The 22120-nt window shown below is 35.7% G+C and overlaps 1 protein-coding gene across 1 annotated transcript in view; it reads right to left on the minus strand.

Annotated features, from left to right (window-relative positions):
- XPR1 (xenotropic and polytropic retrovirus receptor 1) overlaps window positions 1-22120 on the minus strand; it is a 205073-nt gene that overhangs the window by 72177 nt on the left and 110776 nt on the right. Inside the window, exon 3 of the mRNA XM_067030754.1 lies at window positions 7585-7686. Coding sequence (XP_066886855.1) covers window positions 7585-7686 — 102 coding nt within the window. The remainder of the gene's footprint in view (window positions 1-7584; window positions 7687-22120) is intronic.

Below are 22120 nucleotides of genomic sequence, written 5' to 3' on the forward strand. Positions count from 1 at the left end.
ATTTTGAGGTTCATTCATTTTGTATGAAACAACTTTTCATATCAGTAGTTTGTTCCTTTCATTGATGAACTGTATTTCACTGTATGGATACACCATATTTTGTTTGAATATTCATCAGTTCATGGACATTTGTATTGTTTTTAGTCTTTTTACTATGTAAATTATGCTGCTATTAACATTCACGTACACTTTTTTTGTGTGGACTATCATCTTCATCTTTGCGATAGCTGGTTCAATCCATGTCTGTTGAGTGAATGAATGAATGGATATGTAGGAAAAAAGTTCTCTCTAGTAATCCAAGTTCCTATGTAGAAATAAGGAAAAATAAAACTTTCAAGGGTATTTTGCTACTTTCTTTAAACTTTCTCTTCCTTAAGGCATGACTGTCTAGAAGAGCATAATGAAAGAGAATCTCTATGTGGGAGTGTCGAGGATAAAGCATATGTTACTTGAAAAAAAAATTCAATATTACTACAGTTATGGTGTGAGATTTTTTAACTTATCCAAGGGGCATAGGTTTAAAAAGGATGAGAAACACTGCTTTTGACACCAAGTGTCCAAGTCTATTTTGCAATGATACCTCAGTTTTCTAAAGTTAGATCTCCAAAAAGCTCAAATACATGGAACAGCACAGAACCTAAAAAGAGGTATTAAATGTGTATATAAAACATATTTTGGTCTATGAATGAAAATCTACAAATACAGTTATAAAAAATAAAAATGAATATTCCTAAGCAATTTTATATATACTGATGAAACAGCCTATTTTAGCAATAAATTCCAATTTCTATTCATGCCAGTGAATCAAGTCACTCTAAATATGAACAGATTATTATCTTAATATTTGTTTAATGCCATACGCTCTCATACATTGGTAATAAAACATCTGATAAAAATGTCCAATAACCATTCAAGAACTTTCAAAGTACCTATGTGTCCCTCAAAGAGCTAAAAACAGATTATCAAGATCTTTTTTAGTTTTAACGAGATTTGTATACATACTTTTACTTTTAGAAAAGTTATTTTAGAAATACAAGGTATCTTCAAAATAGCAAAGCTATTATGTTATGCAACTGAAGAATATTTCTTGATAAAGTTAATGTCTTAGAATACTTTTATTGTTTGTCTTTCAATGTTATCATCTTGCTGATTCAATTTATGGATTTCACTGTTACCTGAAATACAAAGTAAGTTTATAAGAATGTTGACCCATTATAGGTGATTCAGGATAGTTAATCTTGTTGCATTACATCCAATTTTTGCACTGCTTTTTTTTTTTTTTTTTTTTTTTTTTTTTTTTGTGCTAGGCAGGCCTCTCACTGCTGTGGCCTCTCCCGTTGCGGAGCACAGGCTCCGGACACGCAGGCTCAGCGGCCATGGCTCACGGGCCCAGCCGCTCCGCAGCATGTGGGATCTTCCCAGACCGGGGCACGAACCCGTGTCCCCTGCATCGGCAGGCGGATTCTCAACCACTGCGCCACCAGGGAAGCTCTTTGCACTGCTTTTATCTGGAGTTCTTACGACCTGAAATTCTAACAACCTCAAATACTTAAGTCTAAAACCTCCATGTGTGAAAATAGCATCCTATTCTTCCATTCCACTTTTCTCTCTAATCAATAACACTCCTTATTTACTTACAACTCCAGCCTCAGCTGACTATTTGTTATCCTCCTCACCCCCAAATATGTCATGGACTTTAATGCATTACACATCTGGATAGGTTTTTCCCTTGCCCTACAACACCATACTCCAGCTCTCCCCACTCCCCACACAGCCGTTCCTGAACACACTCCTCCAAGAGGATCTGGCAAATTTAAACGTTTCCATTTATGTTTCTTCATGTTCGCTTCCACAGTACGTTGTACAACTCTACAATAACAAATACTATAAAATTTTTTAAAAAGATATAATTAGTAGAGAAATATATTAGATGTACTCTGATATTTTCCATTCTACTGTATTCCATTCATATTTTTAAAAACTGTGCTGACCCCTGTGGGTCACTTATTGACCCTGTGGGTCATTTACTGGGTTGCAATCTACAGTTGTTTAAAAGAACACTAATTTAGATGATAGTCTGCTTTTTTGTGAAGATGCTATCCTAAAAACCTGTTACCCCATGACTGTGGGCATTGCCCATGCTTTCAGTCTTAGAAAGAAAGAAACAAAAAGAAAAGCTAGTAGGGAAGGAGGAGGAAAGAAAGAAGAAAAGACAAAGAAAAGGTTGGTTTCCCATGGCTTGTTTTTAATAGAAGCCTATCAATCACTTTTTAAAAGAAAATGAAGAAAGCAACATTTATTGTGCAGAGAATGTAAATAATTTTAATTTTCATCAGATGTGTTAGCAAGAAAGCAAGCCACTCTAGCTGCTTTAATTCACTTCCCCAACTTCCCCTAACCTCCCATCCTTTAATAGCTTTTAAGTAACTTATTCTGGGGACTTCCCTGGTGGTCCAGTGGCTGGGAAACCACCTTCCAATGCAGGGGACGTGAGTTCGATCCCTGGTTGGGGAACTAAGATCCTACATGCCACCCGCATGCCACAACTAGAGAGCCCGTGCACCACAACTACTGAGCCCGCACACTCTGGAGCCCATGCGCCACAACTAGAGAGGAGCCCAGGCATCACAGCAGAGGATCCCATATGCCGCAATGAAGATCCCACAAGCCACAACTAAGACCCAATGCAGCCAAATAAATAAATAAATATTTTTTAAAAATTAAAAAAAATGTAACTGATTCCGTTGTAATGATGTAGGAAGAAACGCTAAGACAACAGAATTTTAAACAATATTACAAACCTATGGTCACCCTACTTAACTAAATATATTTAATCCACATTTTAACACATGAATAAGCAAAGAACAAAACTAGCCATTAAGTCACAGTTGTGGGTACTAAATACATATAATCACTTGTGAAATGAACATTTAGTATTTCAGTGACAGTTTCTTATGTTTCATTACACATACTCAGTGGTTATACAGTGCCTCAAATTCAATAAGAATAAAGAAAAGTAAACATATAGCAAGATACTGTATAATAGGATTATAGGAATAACTGTATAATAGGAATAGTTTTGAGTAACTATTATTCAATTGGTCTTACATTTACATGGAGACTGAAAATATTTTACAGCCAAGAAATAAATCTGTTTCTATTACCATTATTTTCCTACTTATAAATAACACTACTGTGATTTCCTTCCTTTCCTCCCTCCTTTTTGGTAAAGAAAGGAAAAGCACCTAACAGTGTTGTGAGTTCCTAACATAAAAACTGAAGTCAAAAATTAGGACAAGCCAGATAAAAACCCTGAAATTGTTTCCTTTAGAAACAAAGGAAAAAGCATTTAGATATTTAAAATATTCCAACCAATAAAAAGGGCTTGCCTGTTTTAATTGTGGAATGTTAAAAGAAAAAGATGTAGTCTAAGATTTTTTTTAAATGTAGCTGCATAGAAATACTGCTTAGAAGCCAAGTATTTTGAATGGAGGGAGAAAGCAAACTGGTTCGAGAAAAGAGAAAGATGTGACATGAAGTAATTTGTACTCCCAATGGAAAAGGACATTACTGGTCATCATAAAAAAAAGTTTCTAGCACTACAACCTTCAGTTTGTATTGACTGATACCATTTTCAGTGCGAGAAGACACCTGGGAGAACTCTAGGTCAATGATCAGCAATGTTATCACCAAAAGGATACCTCTTTTAAAAATTTTCCCTCTCTTCCCATGGTCTTCAAATGTTTGAAGATTTTATCTGTGGTGAGCATTGCCCTCTGAGGAATGCGCCATTAAGACCCTCATAAGCCTCAGGGCCCGATTGTACTCTCCTTGGTATGCATCCTGGACTTTATGGTATGAAAGTAAAAAAGGAGATGGCCTTTGGCCAGATCGCTCCAGGGACCTGCTCAGTTAATGAGAGTCCCTGGTTGTTCCCTAAAGCTAGGAAAAGCAACCCTGGAGGGGAAATTGGTGCCTTTGTGGAACAAGGGATAGACCCTCTGATGCAGATAAGGTGGCAACTAAGCCCCAAGATGAAAGACTAGTTCTATAAAACAATGTTTATACAAAGTTTCTGCTTTACAATGACTATGCAAAGTCCCTGCTTTAGGGGTATATATATGGCTATGCTTTGTTATTAAATTTGCCTTGCAACCATCAGTTGTTTGTGCCCTTCTGATCCCATACCTTCGTGCTTTCAGTTCCCTACCCCCTCTCGTCTATTGTTGCTGCACTTTGAGGACCCGACGCCCGCCTGGCGGCATTTATCTATAAATCTAAATAAATACCCATATATTAGCCAAAAAATATGTAATAAAAAAAGAACAATAAAATAACTTACATTAGGTTTTGTGAAATATTGAAAATAGCTTCTGACTCCTTACATGTGAAATCCCGAGGGCTGGGAATCAATTTGCTCATTTTACAAGTAAGTACATAGAGGCCAAGGAAGGTTACATGGTAAACGTCTTCAAAAAAAATAATAAGGTTCAAAACTCCAAAATGTAATTGATAGGTAATAGACTTTTATGAAAATAAATACATCCATATTTTAGTAGTATTCATTCTGTTTTGTTGGTTTAGCTTTTATAGCATTTGGGCAGGGGGTACTTCAAGGTTTCAGTCAATACTATATCCCACCTAAAAAATAACCATTTTTAACTGACCATTAAATAATTTGTGAGATGTAACTGGGTGGAGGTAGGGTTTATAAGATGAACTCACCCTTATATTATTTATAGTTCTTCATGTGCCCTAGTATTTGAGGATTGTAGTATACAAGACAATCTGTCATGGAGAAGGTGGCTAAATAAGGAGAAAAATGACACTATCTAGGACAAGCACCAATTCTACTTCTGTCAATCATGTCTTCATATTACCCATCATTTCCTGACCTGGCAAAAAGTCAGTCTGAAGACTACCAATTTGTACCTACTCCTTGATGACATCAAGAGACATGCCCTAATGGCTCTGCCAATATGCACAGAGAAGGGAAGTCATTAAATCATAGCCCCCAAATTTTTAATAGTAGAAAGCCTAAAATTATCTTTGAAAAGTAACCAAGTCTAAAATACCATTTTGCAAACTGAGGGTTGTAACCCAATATGAGATCATGAAAGCAATTTAGTGTATCATAAATCAACATTTAAAAAAATCAAATAGAAACAATTAGAGAATATAGAATATATTATAAGTAGTAAGAATAAGTATTGTTTCATGAGAAAGTATTTTTAATCAAATATATTGCACATACATATACAGATGCATGCAAACACATAAAACACACACATCTGTCTGTGTAATGAGGTCATAATTTGTACGTATTTTTTACTGTTAACTCAAAATAGATAAAGTATGTATCTATTGTTAAGAGGAGATATTTATTTTTCTTTGTAAATCAAGAAGCTTTATCTACTTTTTGTAATCTAATTTATCCAATTAGAGTTGGGTTCAGAGATCCTTCCCAGAACATCTAGTAAAAGAAAATTGCTAATAAACTTGACCTTTATATTTCTCATTTACAACCTTAGATCATACCCAATAGACTCTTCTCAGTCGAAATACTCTTTCCACTGCAAATGCCTTCCTCTTTTAGTCTCCTCTTACTCATTCTACATTATATGGCTGCCCTCTCCTCTGTCTACATTGCTGGTTCCTCTTTATCCTCTTACCTCCTAATTGTCGAAATTATTTTTGTCCTTGAACACTATAATTCCTTCTGTACATTTTTCCCTTGCTGAAAATCTATGCATTTGCATGGTTTCAAATAATATTTGTTTTGTCTCTGCCTTCTAGTGCTTGTAAAACAGTGAAAAGGATGTGCATATATGCTGTGCCCTTTCACAGCTCTGTGCCTTTGCATAAACTCTGCCTAGGAAGAAATCCAGCCATAAATGAAAGATGAGAAGGAGAACACAGAGTTAAGATATGTGCTTCCCTTTTTTTCAAGATGAGGTGATCCCATTTATTTTTTTTATTTTTTAAAAATTTATTTATTTATTTATTTTTGGCCATGCTGGGTCTTTGGTGCCGCGCGTAGGCTTTCTCTAGTTGTGGAGAGCGGGGGTTACTCTTCACTGCGGTGACCTCTCTTGTTGCAGAGCACAGGCTCTAGGTGTGCAGGCTTCAGTAGCTGTGGCATGCGGGCTCAGTAGTTGTGGCTTGCGGGCTCTAGAGTGCAGTCTCAGTAGTTGCGGTGCACGGGCTTAGTTGCTCTGCACCATGTGGGATCTTCCTGGACCAGGGCTCAAACCCATGTCCCCCTGCATTGTCAGGCGGTTTCTTAACCACTGCACCACCAGGGAAGTCCTTGCTTCCTTATTTATTTATTTATTTTCTGTTTAAAGGGAGTGACTTGCTAAGGAAACTAATCCAGTGAAAAGGGAAGTTAGAGGAAAGTTATTTTCTTAGAGGAAATAATTTCTGGAACAAGGTCTCCAGGAGCTGAAATTCAGTCAGTAGTTATAGAATTTGCCATAGACTGAAGAGGTATATCTTTTCTACAAATATTGGAGGAAAATAAATAAGGGTAAGAATATCTATAGGTATTTGGGGGGAGGGGAGTGGCACAGATCTGCATAAGTATGACACACCAACAGGAATTGAAGGCCTTTATATTTATTTGTAAAGTAGGTATAATGAACATGATGGGGAGGATGCTTGGGTCAGAGAATTCAAGAGAATGGCATAGGGTTTAGAAAAGCACTTTGGAATATGAAAAAGGGCACTGATCAGGATCCACAGGCAGCTTTGAGAACATAGTTAAGAATGCAACAATGAATTTACAGTGGTTCAAATTTGTTCTGCTGTGATTTTTTTTCCCCCCAGCTGTCCTAAGCAGCCTGGGGGTAGGCATGAAGAAGGTAAAAGGCTGGATTGGTCCACAGTTGGAGTTTTGCCAGGCAGAGGCAATCAATACAAGGCAATGAAGGTAAAGGAATTAAAAGCTCAAGGACTGATGGAAATGAAAGTAATTCTGGAAGGGGCCTGGTCAAATGGAACAGAATGAGGTAGTCAAAAAATTTGAGTTCTATGAAATGAAAAAACATGTTAAAGGAGTAGGGGAGTAAACATATATAAAAAACAACAATTTAAAGGGTCAGACATAAATAAATAGAAGTTCTAATATTTTCTTCTAATATTTTCTTTTCTTCTCAAGAGCATCTTGTAGATGCTACTCTGGAGACCATGTCCTAGAGAGACAGGTATGAGTGTTCCACACAACAGAAAGGCATAAAAGTGACATAATTAATAAGCTGCAACTGTGTCATTCAGCTCTGAGAGAAATGATAAAACCAAGTTTCTGACTCTTTAATGCTTTGGACTGGGCCACAGTGAAGCTCAAGGTATTGAGTCATAATGAGGTCCTGAAATCTTTGCAACTGCAGGAGAACTAGGCAATGACCATATAAGGCTCAAACAGTGAAGTACCAGATGCATTCCTCAGCTAAAGAAAATATCGTTTAATTGCAATATAGTAAGAAAAGCCCCAATTTTAAAATGATCAGAAGTTTCAACAATGACATGGTAGAGTTCCTACTTCCTTAGCAGCAGAAATCATCTCTTGTCCAAACAACTACTTACCTGAATAAAATGTGTTGATTTTGGCAAGTTCTTTTTCACAGGTTTGGAAAAATTTTTCTTCAAACTTGGCAAAATACCTCTTTACTGTGTCCTCATCTGTAACTGAAAGCAAGGAAAACAATATTAAAATTTAGTGTCTAAAGGCCAACTAGGAAAACTAGGGAAATAAAAATTTAAATTACTACTTTCTTAGTCTTTGAATGACAATATATGTATTTCTTTGAAAAAAATGAACTGTGAACTATATTAAGAAAAGGCTAATCAAAGTCCTCTTCACAGGAACACAATTATTTTTTAACTGAATGAAGTTTTCTAAATCTCTACTATAATAAACTTACCGTGGTGGACAAAATATGTGCTCATAAGACTTCAGAAGACACTACTGCAGAGGTGATCAAGGCAGACTAGGTGCTGGGAGGTGAAGTGAGTAGGATTCAGCAGAGAGTAAATTAAGTATCTCAGGATTAAGTACTGCATTCACAAAATGCAACAGATAATGAAGACATGAATATGTAATGTGTTTCTGGAAAAAATGAGTTGATTGTTCTAACTATATTAAATTGCTATCTACTCATTTTTACCTTAGCTGCACCAGACACAGAGAAAGAGATGTAGACTGATGGTTATAAATTAGATATTCCAAACCTTCAGTTGCTGGGTAGGAACACAAATGAGTTAAGTAAGTAATTGTACAAGTATGTTGATAAATGGCAACTGACACATTCAGGATGAGTAGTGGTATGGATTCTGGTGAAGTGGAGAGCACAAGTCCATCCAGCTAGTTGCTGCTCAGGTTGTCAGATCTTCCAATTTTTCAGTCAGAAGCCATAAATCTAGGTATTTTAAAAACACTGTGTGGGCCAATCAATATATGTCTTTGCAGGCAGGATCCACTTTGTGAGCTGTCATATAGCATATTGATTTACTGAATCTTGTAGTGTAGATACATATAGCTTCAGGAACCCCAAGTCTAAAAAGGGTATGTTTCCTGCCCAAGTGAGCTCTGACTAGACTCCAGATGCTAATCATAATTTAGAACTACCCTATTTCTGGATCTCTGGGGCACTCTAAGCTTGAAATGTCTAGAAAAAGTACAGGTTCTTTTATGACCCTCAGATGCTCCAAATCTTAGTGCAATCCTGGGAACCCTTAAATAATTCACTTGTCCAGTAATAAGAGAAACAGTATTTCCCTAAGTAATATGTAACACACACACACAAACTCATAGTACCAGAGCTATTTTAAAGAAAACAAAAGCTTAAAACGAAGTTTAAAAAAGCATGTAGAATCTATTCATTTAATTTGAATATACACATGTAAAAAAAATAGCACTACTACTTCTCTATTTCTTATGCTTTAGAACTGAACAGCTAATGCAGGATTCTACTGATTGTGCAGTAAAGAAGAGACAGCTACTTAAAGTACCTCATGTAAGCTTAGCAATTTAGGTACAATAAAGGCTATAATTGCCCAAGGCCAGTGAGAATTATTTTTCCAAACCATAAAGCAGGTCAAAGCTTTTTTTAAAGCTGACCTTGAGTTAAAGATGCTCCATGGTAACATATGCTGCTCTTGTTTTTTGGTGGCAAGGTGGGGCTGGGGGACCACGCTGTGTGGCTTGCAGGATCTTCGTTCCCAGACCAGGGATTGAACTCGGGCTGCCACAGAGAAAGCACTGAGTCCTAACAACTGGACAGCCAGGGAATTCTCCAGATGCTGCTCTTATAATACATCTGGTTATAGCTGATCTAGAAGAAGAGTAAATCTTACTCTACTTTACCTACTCTTTTTTTTAAATTTTAATTTTATTCTCTATTGTATTGTTAGAGAAGAAAACCCCAAAGCAAAAAGTGGGCTTGGTCATATTTACTTTGTTTCCCTGTTAACAGACAACTTTCATTACCATAAAATGATGGAAATAAAGAAAGTTGTCCCTCAAAGTGATTTTTTTTTTTTTTTTTTTGTGGTATGCGGGCCTCACTGTTGTGGCCTCTCCCGTTGCAGAGCACAGGCTCCAGACGCACAGGCTCAGCGGCCATGGCTCACGGGCCCAGCCGCTCCGTGGCATGTGGGATCTTCCCGGACCGGGGCACGAACCCGTGTCCCCTGCATCGGCAGGCGGATTCTCAACCACTGCGCCACCAGGGCACCAGGGAAGCCCTCTCAAAGTGATTTAAATGTAGTTTCTGTTTAAAAAATAATTTTTGCAGGAGAGGAATAAATTAGGAGTATGGGCTTAACAGATACACGCTACTATATATAAAATAGATAAACAACAAAGATTTACTGTATAGCACAGGGAACTATATTCAACATCTTGTAATAATCTATAATGGAAAAGAAACTGAAAAAGAATATATGTATATATAACTAAATTACTTTGCTGTATACCTGAAAGTAACAGAGTATTGTAAATCAACTATATACTTCAATTAAAAAAATAATTTTAACATATATGAATGTTTTTATATAGGTTGCATATTCAGCAACATCAACTATTCAAAATATTACTAAGAACCTAGAAACAACAAAAAATCTAAGCCTCTGAGAAACTAAAACGCATGCAACAAATTTTATGTATTAAAGCATGAACATTCTACCCACGAATCAATGTCATATGAATTCTTCATTTCCTCGATCTAGAGACTATTTTATCTAAAATACCAGCAGCCTGTTATCTAGTTTTCTAGTTCACATATAACTTAATAGCCACAAATCAGAAGAGGGTTGAGTAAGATTACAGCAACACTAAGAAGTAAGAGCAAACAGAGAGAGAAGAGGTAAAAAACTATAGATAAAAGTAGCAAGAATAGCTGTGTAAAATAAATTAAATGAAGGAAAATGTTCTCGTCATCTCAGATTTCAAGACACGATAATCTACTGTAATTAGAAGTACACTATTGGTAAAGAAATTAGAAAAACACAACAAAAAGAAGAGAACAGAGAGTCCAGAAATAGGTCTGCATAACACAGAAATTTAGATTGAGATAAAATGGTATCAAATCAGTAAGAATGGACTACATAGCAAGTAAGGTTGGGTGAATTGGCTACCCACTTAAATAAACTCCAAATGGAGTTAAAGAAACATTATAAAATACTACAAAAAAATTAAATAACTCTACATGAAGAAGGCCTTCCTACACAGTACACAAAACAGAGATGATAAAGAGAATGACTGACATTCTCACAAAATGAAAAATCTCCATTCCAAAAGATACCACAAGCAAAGTTAAAAGATGAGCAACAGACAGGGAAAACATATCTGCAACATTTAAAATAAAGAATTCACATGCAAAATATATTTTACAAAACGCTTACAAATCAATATTAAAAAGATACTCCATAAGAAAAATGTGTAAACTAGAGCAATTTATAGAAAAATACACAGTGCACAAGTGAAAGGATGTTCAACATCCCAGATATCAGATAAATGCAACTTTAAAACAATGAAATATAATTTTTCAACCATTGGATTGGAATCAGTTTTAAAGTAGTGGTATTATTTTGGCAGTGGCGAAAGTAAATGAACACTATCACTCGCTGTTGGTGGAATGTAAATCTGTAAAGCCTTTTAGGAAGACAGTAACTATCAAAATTTTCAATGTGTTTATTAATCCCACATGTAGGAAGTATATTCTAAAGGAATCTCTGCACATTACTTTTAATAGTGATAAAGAAAACAAAGTGATACCTAACAAAACGGGAATAGTTACATAAATTACAATAACATTATATGACACCATGCAGCCATTTAAAAAATAATATGCATATATCTTGGTATTTATGAAAATCCCAAGACACAATGCTGAGAAAAAATTTAAATAACAATATATACAGCATGATCTCATTTATGAAAAAATATAAATTAATATTCATATGTAAATAGAAAGAAGATTAGAAGGATGCATACCAAACTGTTAATTGTGGTTAACTCCTTTGAAAGAGGAGTAAATATGAGAGGGATTCTCACATTTTTCTGTCTACACTTATTATGTTGTATTTATTGTATCCATTACAATGAAATGTATTTATGAAGGATAAATTTTATTGTATAAATAAAAGGTATTATTAACTGGAAGAAAAAAGAAACATGTCACACCCAATTCTTTAAACTATACCTAACCAGCATAGCTAGTTTAAAAGAATATAGTAAAAACCTAACCAGCATAGCTTGTTGAAAAAAATATCTATGTCAGAATTTAGAGATACATAGAATGACTAAGACTTTCACTTCAGTAATGAGTTGGTATCATGCTGATTTACAGAACATGAATTTCTATTATAAGATGCTTCCTAAAACCTATCTGCTGAATAATATTAGAAATCAGTAACTAAATTGAAGGAACAGAGAATTTCAGCATTCAGAAATCAACTAGTCCAAGTTTCTTGTTGTATAGGTGAGGAAATATAGGTGTAGAGAGCCTAGATAATGTAAGGGTTTTTTTTCACCCCCTCCAGCAACAATGTAAGTTTTACAGAGACTAACTGTACTTTCTTATTGTAAAATAAAGAATATCAAAGTGACTACAATGTGTTACATGGGTGTTATGAACTGAATTGTGCTCTCCACCCAAATTATCCCAATATGACTGGATATGGAGATAGGACACTGAGGAGGTAATTAAGGTTAAGTGAGGTCATAAGGGTGGGGCTTTATTCCAAAAGGACTCCTGTCCTTATAAGAGGAGGAAGAGACATCAGAGATGTCCCTCTCCCTCCCTCCCCACCTCTCTCCCCTGCACGTGCACACTGAGTAAAGGCCATGTGAGAAACAGCAAAAAGGCCCTCTGCAAGCCAGGAAGGGCCTTACTAGAAGAGCTGGCACCTTGATCTTGCATTTCAAGCCTCTAGAACTTTAAGAACATAAATTTCTGTTGTTTAAGGCCCCCAAGTCTTTGGTATTCTGTTATAGTAGCCTGTGCAGGCTAATACAATGAATCTAAAATGTCCTAATGTCAATTAGTCACAAAACTATTAACTCAATAATTAGTCACAAAAGACTAAACTCAGTTCAAAGAAAGCTGTTGTAAATAAGTGCAAATCTTAGCAAGATATATCAACAAATATAAGATTAGCATCAAGAGGGAAAAAAAAGGAAGACAAAGGGGTGAAAAAAAACCCAGAATTGGCAAAGAATGACTCAGAGACCACTTCTGTAAAGAACCCTTTGCTCTTAGTTAAATAAATATTAATTCATTCAGTTATACTAAAGAGAGAGAGAGGAGGGAGAGAGAGAATGAGTGAGAGATTTCTTTGTCATTTCTGTTATGGTCTTATCTTTACCTTGCATTTATGGATGACAGACAATTTCTTTCTCATCGACCACCCCCTAAATTACTAAGTTAATAGCAAATGACTCTAAGAGTCCTAATCAAGGTAAAATATTCCTACTGCATAGCAACCACCATCAAGTGCTTTTTACAGCAATTTTCAGGAATATTTTTATTTTTTACCATGTCATCTTATTTTCACATGCAATCTCTCAAAAACCAATTATTTAAAACCACTAGTAACTTCTTCAAATATCTTCTATGTTCCATTCAAATTCTTATTACTATCAATACTTTCAAGTTCCTTAATTTCCAGATCTGTGAGAGACTGAAGGTAAGAATTATCTGTTTTATCTTTACAGATCCTGTGCCCAACATAATGTCTGGTACACAGTATGTGCTCCATACTTTTTTTAATTGTAAAAATGAAACATATTTGTTTCATAATAATTTTAAGAAAATTATGATTCTTTATTAAAGTTTAAAAAGACAAAACTCCAACAATTAAATATTTGTACACAAAAGAATGAAGTTGCACCCCTAACCTCACATCATATACAAAAACTGTCTGAATGGATCAAAGATTTAAATATAAAATTGAAAAGTACTGAAACTCTCAAAGGAAAACAGGCATAAATCTTCATGTCCTTAGATGAGGCAATGGTTTCTTAGATAAAACACCTAAAGCATAAGTGATAAAAGAAAATATTGATTAAATTAGAGTTCATCAAAATTAAAAAACTTTTGTGTATAAAAGGGCACTATCAAGAAAGTGAAAAGACAACCACAGAATGGGAGAAAATACGTGCAAACCATATGTCAGATAAGAATCAAATACCCAGAATATATAAAGAACTCTTAGAACTTAACAATTAAAAGACAAAGAACCCAATTAAAAAATGGGCAAAGGATCTGAATAGACATTTCTCAAAAAAAGATATACAAATGACCAATAGCACATTTCAACATCATCAGTCATTGGGGAAATGCAAATCAAAACCAAAATGCCGGGCTTCCCTGGTGGCGCAGTGGTTGAGAGTCCGCCTGCCGATGCAGGGGACACGGGTTCGTGCCCCGGTCCGGGAAGATCCCACGTGCCTCGGAGCGGCTGGGCCCGTGAGCCATGGCCGCTGGGCCTGCACGTCCGGAGCCTGTGCTCCGCAACGGGAGAGGCCACAGCAGTGAGAGGCCCACGTACCACCAAAAAAAAAAAAACCAAAATGCCACTTCATACCCAGTAGGATGACTATAATAAAAGACAATAATAAGTGTTGACAAGGGTGAAGAGAAATTGGGACCCTCATATACCGCTGGTAGGAATGTAAAATGGTACAGGCACTTGGGAAAACAGTCGGGGAGTTCCTCATAAAATTAAATATAGAGCTACCATATGATCCAGCAATTCCGCTTCTAGGTATATACCCAAGAGAAGTGAAAACAAAAAGTTATACATGAATGCCCATGGCAGCATTATTCATAATAGCCAAAAAGTGGAAAAAATCCAAGTGTCTAGCAACTGATGAATGGATAAACAAAACACGGCATATCCATATAATAAAATATTATTCGGCTGTAAGATAGAATGTAGCAGTATTTCATGCTACAGCATGGATGAACCTTGAAAATAGTATGCAAAGGAAGAGAAGCTAGACACTAAAGACCACATATTATAAAATTCCACATATATGGTATGTCCAGAACAGGCAAATCCATAAATACAGAAAGTAGACTAGTGGTTGGCAGGGGCTGGGGGAAAGGGGGATGGGGAGTGATGACAATGCCTTGGAATTAGATAGTGGTGATGGTTGTGCAACCTTGTGAATATATTAGAATATATTAGAAATCACTAAATTATACACTTTCAAAGGGTGAAATTTTATGGTATCTGAATTATATCTCAATAAAAATAATTTAACTCCAAGTTTAACCCTATAAAAGAAACACACTGATAAATTAAAGCACATTTATTTATTTATTCAACAAATAATTATTGTGCCTGTTAGATGACAGGCTCTGTGCTAAATGCTAGAGATATAATGATGAACAAGATAGATGTGGTTCCTGCCCTCACAGAGTTTGCATTCTAATGACTAAGGCAGAAAAAAAAATCCACACAAATAAACAAATAATTACAAACTGTAAAGTATTGTGTAGGCAACAAACAGGGTATTGAGATAGAAGGTAGGTATTGGGATGGATGACTATCCTTTTTGGCAGGGTAAGAGATGGTCAGAAAAGACCTCTCCATGGGAGATGACATTTAATCTGAAACCTGAACCTAAAAGATAAGGAAGAGCAAGGGCAAAATGATTACCAACAGAAGGAACAGCACATTAGGAAAGAAACTTGGGTGCCTGAGGACCTGAAAGCAGGTCACAATGGGACTGACGGCATGATGTGATAGGAAGTAAGGTTAGGGAAGTAGGCAAAGGCCTTTACATGCATGAAGGTCATGTTAAGGAGTATGAATTTTATTCAAAGTGCAATGGAAAGTTTGAAGAGTTTTAAGCGGGAGTCTAAAAAGTAGAAGAAAAAGGTAGAATTAGTTTAGCTTTACTAAAAGATAATTTAAAATAGCATTTCCCAGGACATTAGGTATGCAGATGAAGGAAAAGAAGGAGAAGAATTTCAAGGAATTCAAATAAGTTTGGGAAATATGAGTCTAGAGTTAAACTGATCCCTTTAATATAGTAGTTCTCAACTGGGGATGACTTTGTCTCCTGGGGGTCATCTGGCAATGTCTGGAGGCATTTTTGGTTGTCAAAACTGAGAGGGTGTTACCGGGGTCTAGTGGATAGAGGCCATGGATGCTGCTAAACACCCTATAATGCTCAGTATATCATCCTCTCTCTCCCCTTTTCCTCAACAAAGAATTATCCAACCCAAAATGTCACCACCACCAAAGTTGAGAAACTTTGCTTTAAGGCAAGCTTTACTATGCTAACAAACATTGTTATTATTCTTCAAGAAGGAGAAGTAGTATACTGTGTTCCTAAAGTTATTTACAAGAACACAATCCTTCTTGGGGGCGGAGGGGGAATGGCTGGGGGAGGATGGGGAAGGGGGTAAAGAATATCTATTATAATTTCCAGTATATGATTCTGTGGTTGAGAGGCATGAACTTTAATATTACCACCATCTCTTTGCATTTTTATTACACTCCATATGCAGTAGTTTCTATGGCTTCTTAGTTTTTCAAAAACTACACATAAATGAAGACAGCTGATAAATAAAAATTAACATGTGACTAGGTTCCATCAAATATAGGAAGAACATTTAGCACTATTGGTTTCATGCTTAAAAAAAAAAAAAAAAGGTGTTCTGAGTTTTTTTTTAAAAGTGTGATTTACAAATTAGGAATAAATAACTTGAAATTCTATTTTTTCCCAAATGCTACTTCATCAACAGATGGGTAAGTTATATAAAGCATATGGCAAAGAAAATTTCAAACACTAAAATGTTACTCTAAAATCATTGGTGAAGTAGAAATAGAACTAATCGGGCATCATTCATTCAACAAGCATTAAGTTCCTCGCATGCACCAGGCAATGAGGCAGGTGCTAGGGATATAATGATAAGCAAAATACACATAAACTCTGCCCTCACTCTACCCAAGGAAACAGACTTTAATCAAATACTCACACAAATATACAAAGTGTAGAATGGGTTTTGAAGAAAAAAGTAAAGATGAGAAAAAAACAGCAGTGGGACCAATCTAGTCTGCAAGGACTGGGGGAGGGGCAGTGTGGGAGTCTCTGAAAGTGTCATTTGAGATGAAATCTGACAGATAAGTAAGCATTCGCTAGAGCAGTAGACTCCAAGCAGCAGGAACAGCATATAACATGATACTGTAAAAAGAAACGAGCATGGTACCTTTGAGAAACTGAAGAGGCCTGTGTGACTAGAATCCAGGGAGCAAAGGGGACAGTGGTGGCAGTTAAGGCTAGACAGGCAAGCAGGGGCCTGATCAGTCAGGCCTTGCAGAACAAAGGACTAGCCTTCTTCCTATGACCAATGAGACATCTTTGAAGGATTTTAAGCAGAGGAATAATTGTGATCAGATGTGTTTTGTAAATGAGGTGATGTGGGGAGACTAATCAGATCTAGTACAGTAGGTATCAAATGAGAGATCATGATTGCCTGAACAAGGGTGAGGGCACTGGAGCCTGAGAAGAAGTATAGAAACTCAGTAGAGATACTGGAGATAAAATCTATAGGTTTTACTGACAGATTGGATATGGTTCTGTTGCGTACTCCCTGTATTAGCCTGAGTAAGTGACTCTCTGGCTCTGTGTTTTCTCTTTGACAAATGAGGACATTTCAGTAGGAAATCTCTGTCATCCTCAAGTTCCAATTTCACATTCTGCAATTAAAGTTGTTAATTTCTGCAAAATGATTCTGAATCCCACTAAGCTGAAGTGGTCCTAAACAAGATTTTCTGAGCTACCTTGACATTTCATCATATAAGATCTTACTAAATGTGCTCTTTAAATAGTCCTGGTAGAACAACAACAAAAAATTATTTTAATTCACATTAGTGACATATAATTGAGATGAAATTAATCTCATTAGCAATAGCTTTGATATAATTGGATCTATTTATCAACCCCAATGAATGCTTACCTAATGTCTGCTAGTCAAAAAACACCAATATATGAAATAGCAATAAATAATTCCAACAAGGGCATAATTCAGTGGTAAAGCAAAAAATGTTTGAAAAACTATCTTGAATACTTTAAAGTTATGATGAAAGATTTTGAACACATTTAAATAGTTATAAACAATGAAATTTGTGATGCATTATAATTATTTTCATTTTAAATTAATATGGCATTGTTTTAAATATAGCTAATGGAATTTAAATGCCATAGCAATATGATAACTATCATCCATTATCAAAAACATAAATAAGCTCTTCTTTAACATTTGGAAATTTTATATCATTTCATTTTCTTCTTGAACTTGTATTTCCATTCTATTTAGATTATAAAATTTATTCTAATATATTTTTGGATTTGAAAGTAATTTATTATCTTATTATAGTTCCTAGCCGTTAAATGTATATAAATGAAAATTTAAATACAAAAAAGTTCTGAACCATAAAGCTCAAATATTAAAATTTCTTCTGGATTAAGCTATTATTACTATTATTAGAACATACTACATCAATACAACATAAACATGTAATAAGCTTGGTAAACATTAGATATAAAAAGTAAAATGTTATTGGCAATTTGAAAATAAATTTCATCTTTAATTGGATAAAGCTTTTTCTCCCAATTAGTTCACATATCCATTGATAAATGTTACTTCATTGCTAGAAAGATAAATATTACATTATTTGCTAAAATGATGAATATTACATTATTTGCTAGAATATTAAGAATATTGTAGACAATTAAGAGGCATTGATATCCTTATTCTTCAATTCTTCATCTTATAGACGTAAGTTCTGAGAAATCTTGTTCACATAAATAAGTAGACTGGAATAAAAGTATGTTGTAGCAATGTCAATTCTTTGAACTCTTTCCAAGTGTTTTCCAAAAATTGCATAGGGATCTATTGTTAAAAATTAGTTTTAATAATATATAAGGTAACAAATAAGTCATTCTTCAATTTCAGTGAAAACAATTTGAGTTCAAAAAGATTTGTTTCCCTGTTAATCACTCTCTTTCTCAACATCTACTCCGTTTGAGTAGTTAAGACTATTCCTTTGTTTGGGGGCCAGAGAGGCTATTCAGATTTAATAATAAACAAGCCTTTCTTTTATAAAATCAGAGAAAGACCATTTGAAAGGGAAATCCTGGACAATTGCCTGGCAATTACTTAGGCAAATCAATTTCAGGAATTAGTATATATGGAAGATCTGGAAATGGATTCCCCTAAAAGACAATAAAAAATAACTTTTTTCCAGCACTGTTCCTTCATTTAACCAACATGACAAAATGCTAATTTGTATATAGATAATATTTTTAAGATAATTATCTATTCTTTACTGAAGGACTTCCATTTGCTAATTCTGTTAGCCTAATTATTTCACATAACTAGAAAGTATATGCCATTATTTAAAGCCACTTTGTTAATCAAATTTATGTAGTTTAAATCTACCTTTAGCTGAATTATTACTAATCATAGTTTTTTCACTTCTGTAAAGCAACAAACAGGTCATATATATTATTAAGACTGGGTTTACTATAAACAAACCAAATACAAGATATCTGATGATTGATGATTAATTGATGATTGATTGAGAAGTATTAGTTTAACTGAATTTTCAGTCTTCTTTTTCTTTTTGCGAAGATGAATACAAGAATGAACCATAAGAATATAACCACTCTGGTTACTTATTCCAAGAATAAAGCTTTCAAAGAACGACAGTTATGTAGCTATCTCATTTCTCTCTGAAGTGGCAGGCAGGTAGCTAAAGATAGAATGCATTTATAATGACATAACATCAATATTCCAGTCAGATATAAAAAGCTAGGCCACACAGCTTTCTAACAAAAAATTATTGAAAAATCTAGTATGTTGTACTCTTTGTTAATTTTTTAAGATCCGTAAACTACATCTTTGTTGAAAAACTTCCCTAATATTCCAAAATTTTATTCTGATTTCATAGCAACATATCAAATTAAAAAAATTAAATTCTTAGCTCCAATTAACTCAAAGCCAGAATTTTATATGCTTCTCTCCTCCTCTATATTGAGACTGTTTAGTATTCTTCAAATTAAAACAGAAAGAGCCACTGATAAAGACTATTCCAATGACTGATAGAAAAAATTTTTAAAATGCATCCCAGAATCACACTGAAAAAAAGATGAGATAACAAAGGAAAAGTATATAAAGCAATTAAATTAAGAAAATAAACTGGCTACTAAAATCAATTTTTTAAAAAGCTTAGTGATTTTATATGTTTAAATAGAAGACTTTGGTAATAGAAGGTGGTAAAGTTTCTATTTTCTTGAGGAGAACAGAACATATTCAATTCAATTAAAGAAACATCCCTTAACTAATTTCTGATCCAAAAATCACAGTTTGGGCTCTTCATTACATATAGACAAACTTACCACCTAAACAACTAAAGCATACTTTATAGCTGCATCTGTCTTAAAAGAAAACATGGATTGAGGGTTCTAGTCCAAGATGGCAACATAGTCAACTCTTGAATTCACCTCCTCCCACAGACACACTGAATCTATAGCTACTCACAAAGCAATTTCCTCTGAAAGAAATCCAGAAACTAGTTCAGTGACTCTTACATACCAAGTGACTCTTACATACATACATACCTCCCACAGACACACTGAATCTATAGCTACTCACAAAGCAATTTCCTCTGAAAGAAATCCAGAAACTAGTTCAGTGACTCTTACATACCAAGTGAAGGAGAAAATGCCCACATCACCCACTTGAAATCGTTAGGAAAGGCTGAGACATACTCTCGCCATAAACCCCACCCCTGGTCAAGCACCAGACAATGGGGAGGGAACTCCCAATTCCAATTCCCAGCTTCCCCCAGAGGAGAGAAGGGGTTGGACCCCACATCTAAGGGAGAAATAGAAAGCAATACAATAACAGTAGGGTACTTCAATAACTCACTTCCAACAATGCACAGGTCATCCAGACAGAACATCAAGAAGGAAACATTGGATTTGAACAAGTCAAACCAGACTTACAGAACATCCCATCCAACAGCAGCAGGATACAAGCATACCTCATTTTAGCTTTACTGCACTTTGCAGATAGTTCATTTTTACAAATTGAAAGTTTGTGGCAACCTTGCATTGAGCAAGTCTATTGGCCCCATTTTTCCAACAGCATTTGCTCACTTCATGTTTCTGTGTCACATTTTGGTAATTCTCACAATATTTCAAACTTTTTCAGTATTATTATATTTGTTGATGATCTGTGATGTTTGATGTTACTGTTGTAATTGTTTTGGGGCACTATGAACCGCACCCATATAAGACAGCAAATTTTACCATTAAATGTTGTGTATACGGTTTGCAGGGCAGAAACAGATATACAGACGTAGAGAACAAACGTATGGACGCCAAGCGGGGAAAGTGGCAGGGGGTGTGGGGGTGGGATGAATTGGGAGATTGGGATTGACATGTATACACTGATGTGTATAAAATGGATAACTAATAAGAACCTGCTGTATAAAAATTAAATTAAATTAAATTTAAAAAAATGTTGCTTGTGTTGTTACTGCTGGCTGTTCCCCAGTCTCTCTCCTTCTCCTCAGGCTGTGCTATTCCCTGAGACACAACCATGTTGAAATTATGCCAATTAATAACCCTACAATGGCCTCTAAGTGCTCAGGTGAAAGAGTCACACATCTCACTTTAAATTAAAAGCTAGAAATAATTAAGTTTAGTGAAGAAGGCATGTCAAAAGCCAAGAAAGGCCAAAAGCTAGGCCTCTTGTGCCAGTCAGCCAAACTGTAAATGCAAAGGGAAAATTCTGGAAGGAAATGAAAAGTGCTACTCCAGTGAAAACATGAATGATAAGAAAGCAAAACAGCCTTATTGCTGATATGGAGAAAGTTTCACTCGTCTGGATAGAAGGTCAAACCAGCCACAACCCTCCCTTAAGCCGAAGCCTACTCCAGAGAAAGACTCTAAGTCTCTTCAACTCTATGAAGGCTGAGGGGAGAGGAAACTGCAGAAGTTTGAAGCTAGCAGAGGTTTTAGTTCAAGAGATTTAAGGAAAGAAGCCATCTCCATAACATTAAAGTACAAGGTGAAGTAGCAAGTGCTGATGTAGAAGTTGCAGCAAGTTATCCAGAAGATCTAGCTAAGATAATGAATGAAAGTAGCTATACTATACAACAGATTTTCAGTGTAGATGAAACAACCTTCTATTGGAAGAAGATGCCATCTAGGACTTTCACAGCTAGAGAGAAGTCAATGCCTGGCTTCAAAGCTTCAAAGGAGGGCTTCCCTGGTGGCGCAGTGGTTGGGGGTCTGCCTGCCGATGCGGGGGACGCGGGTTCGTGCCCTGGTCCGGGAGGCTCCCACATGCCGCGGAGAGGCTGGGCCCGTGAGCCATGGCCGCTGAGCCTGCACGTCCGGAGCCTGTGCTCCGCAACAGGGGAGGCCACAACAGTGAGAGGCCCGCGTACCGAAAAAAAAAAAAAAAAAGTGGAACCTAAAAGATGTGACTGAATTGCTGCCATCTCATGATAAAACTTGAATGAATGAGAAGTTGCTTTTCATGGATGAGCAAAGAAAATAGTTTCTTGAGATGGAATCTAGTCCTGG

Source organism: Kogia breviceps, chromosome 1 (assembly GCF_026419965.1).
Source record: "Kogia breviceps isolate mKogBre1 chromosome 1, mKogBre1 haplotype 1, whole genome shotgun sequence".
In the NCBI taxonomy this organism is placed as follows: Eukaryota; Metazoa; Chordata; class Mammalia; order Artiodactyla; family Physeteridae; genus Kogia; species Kogia breviceps.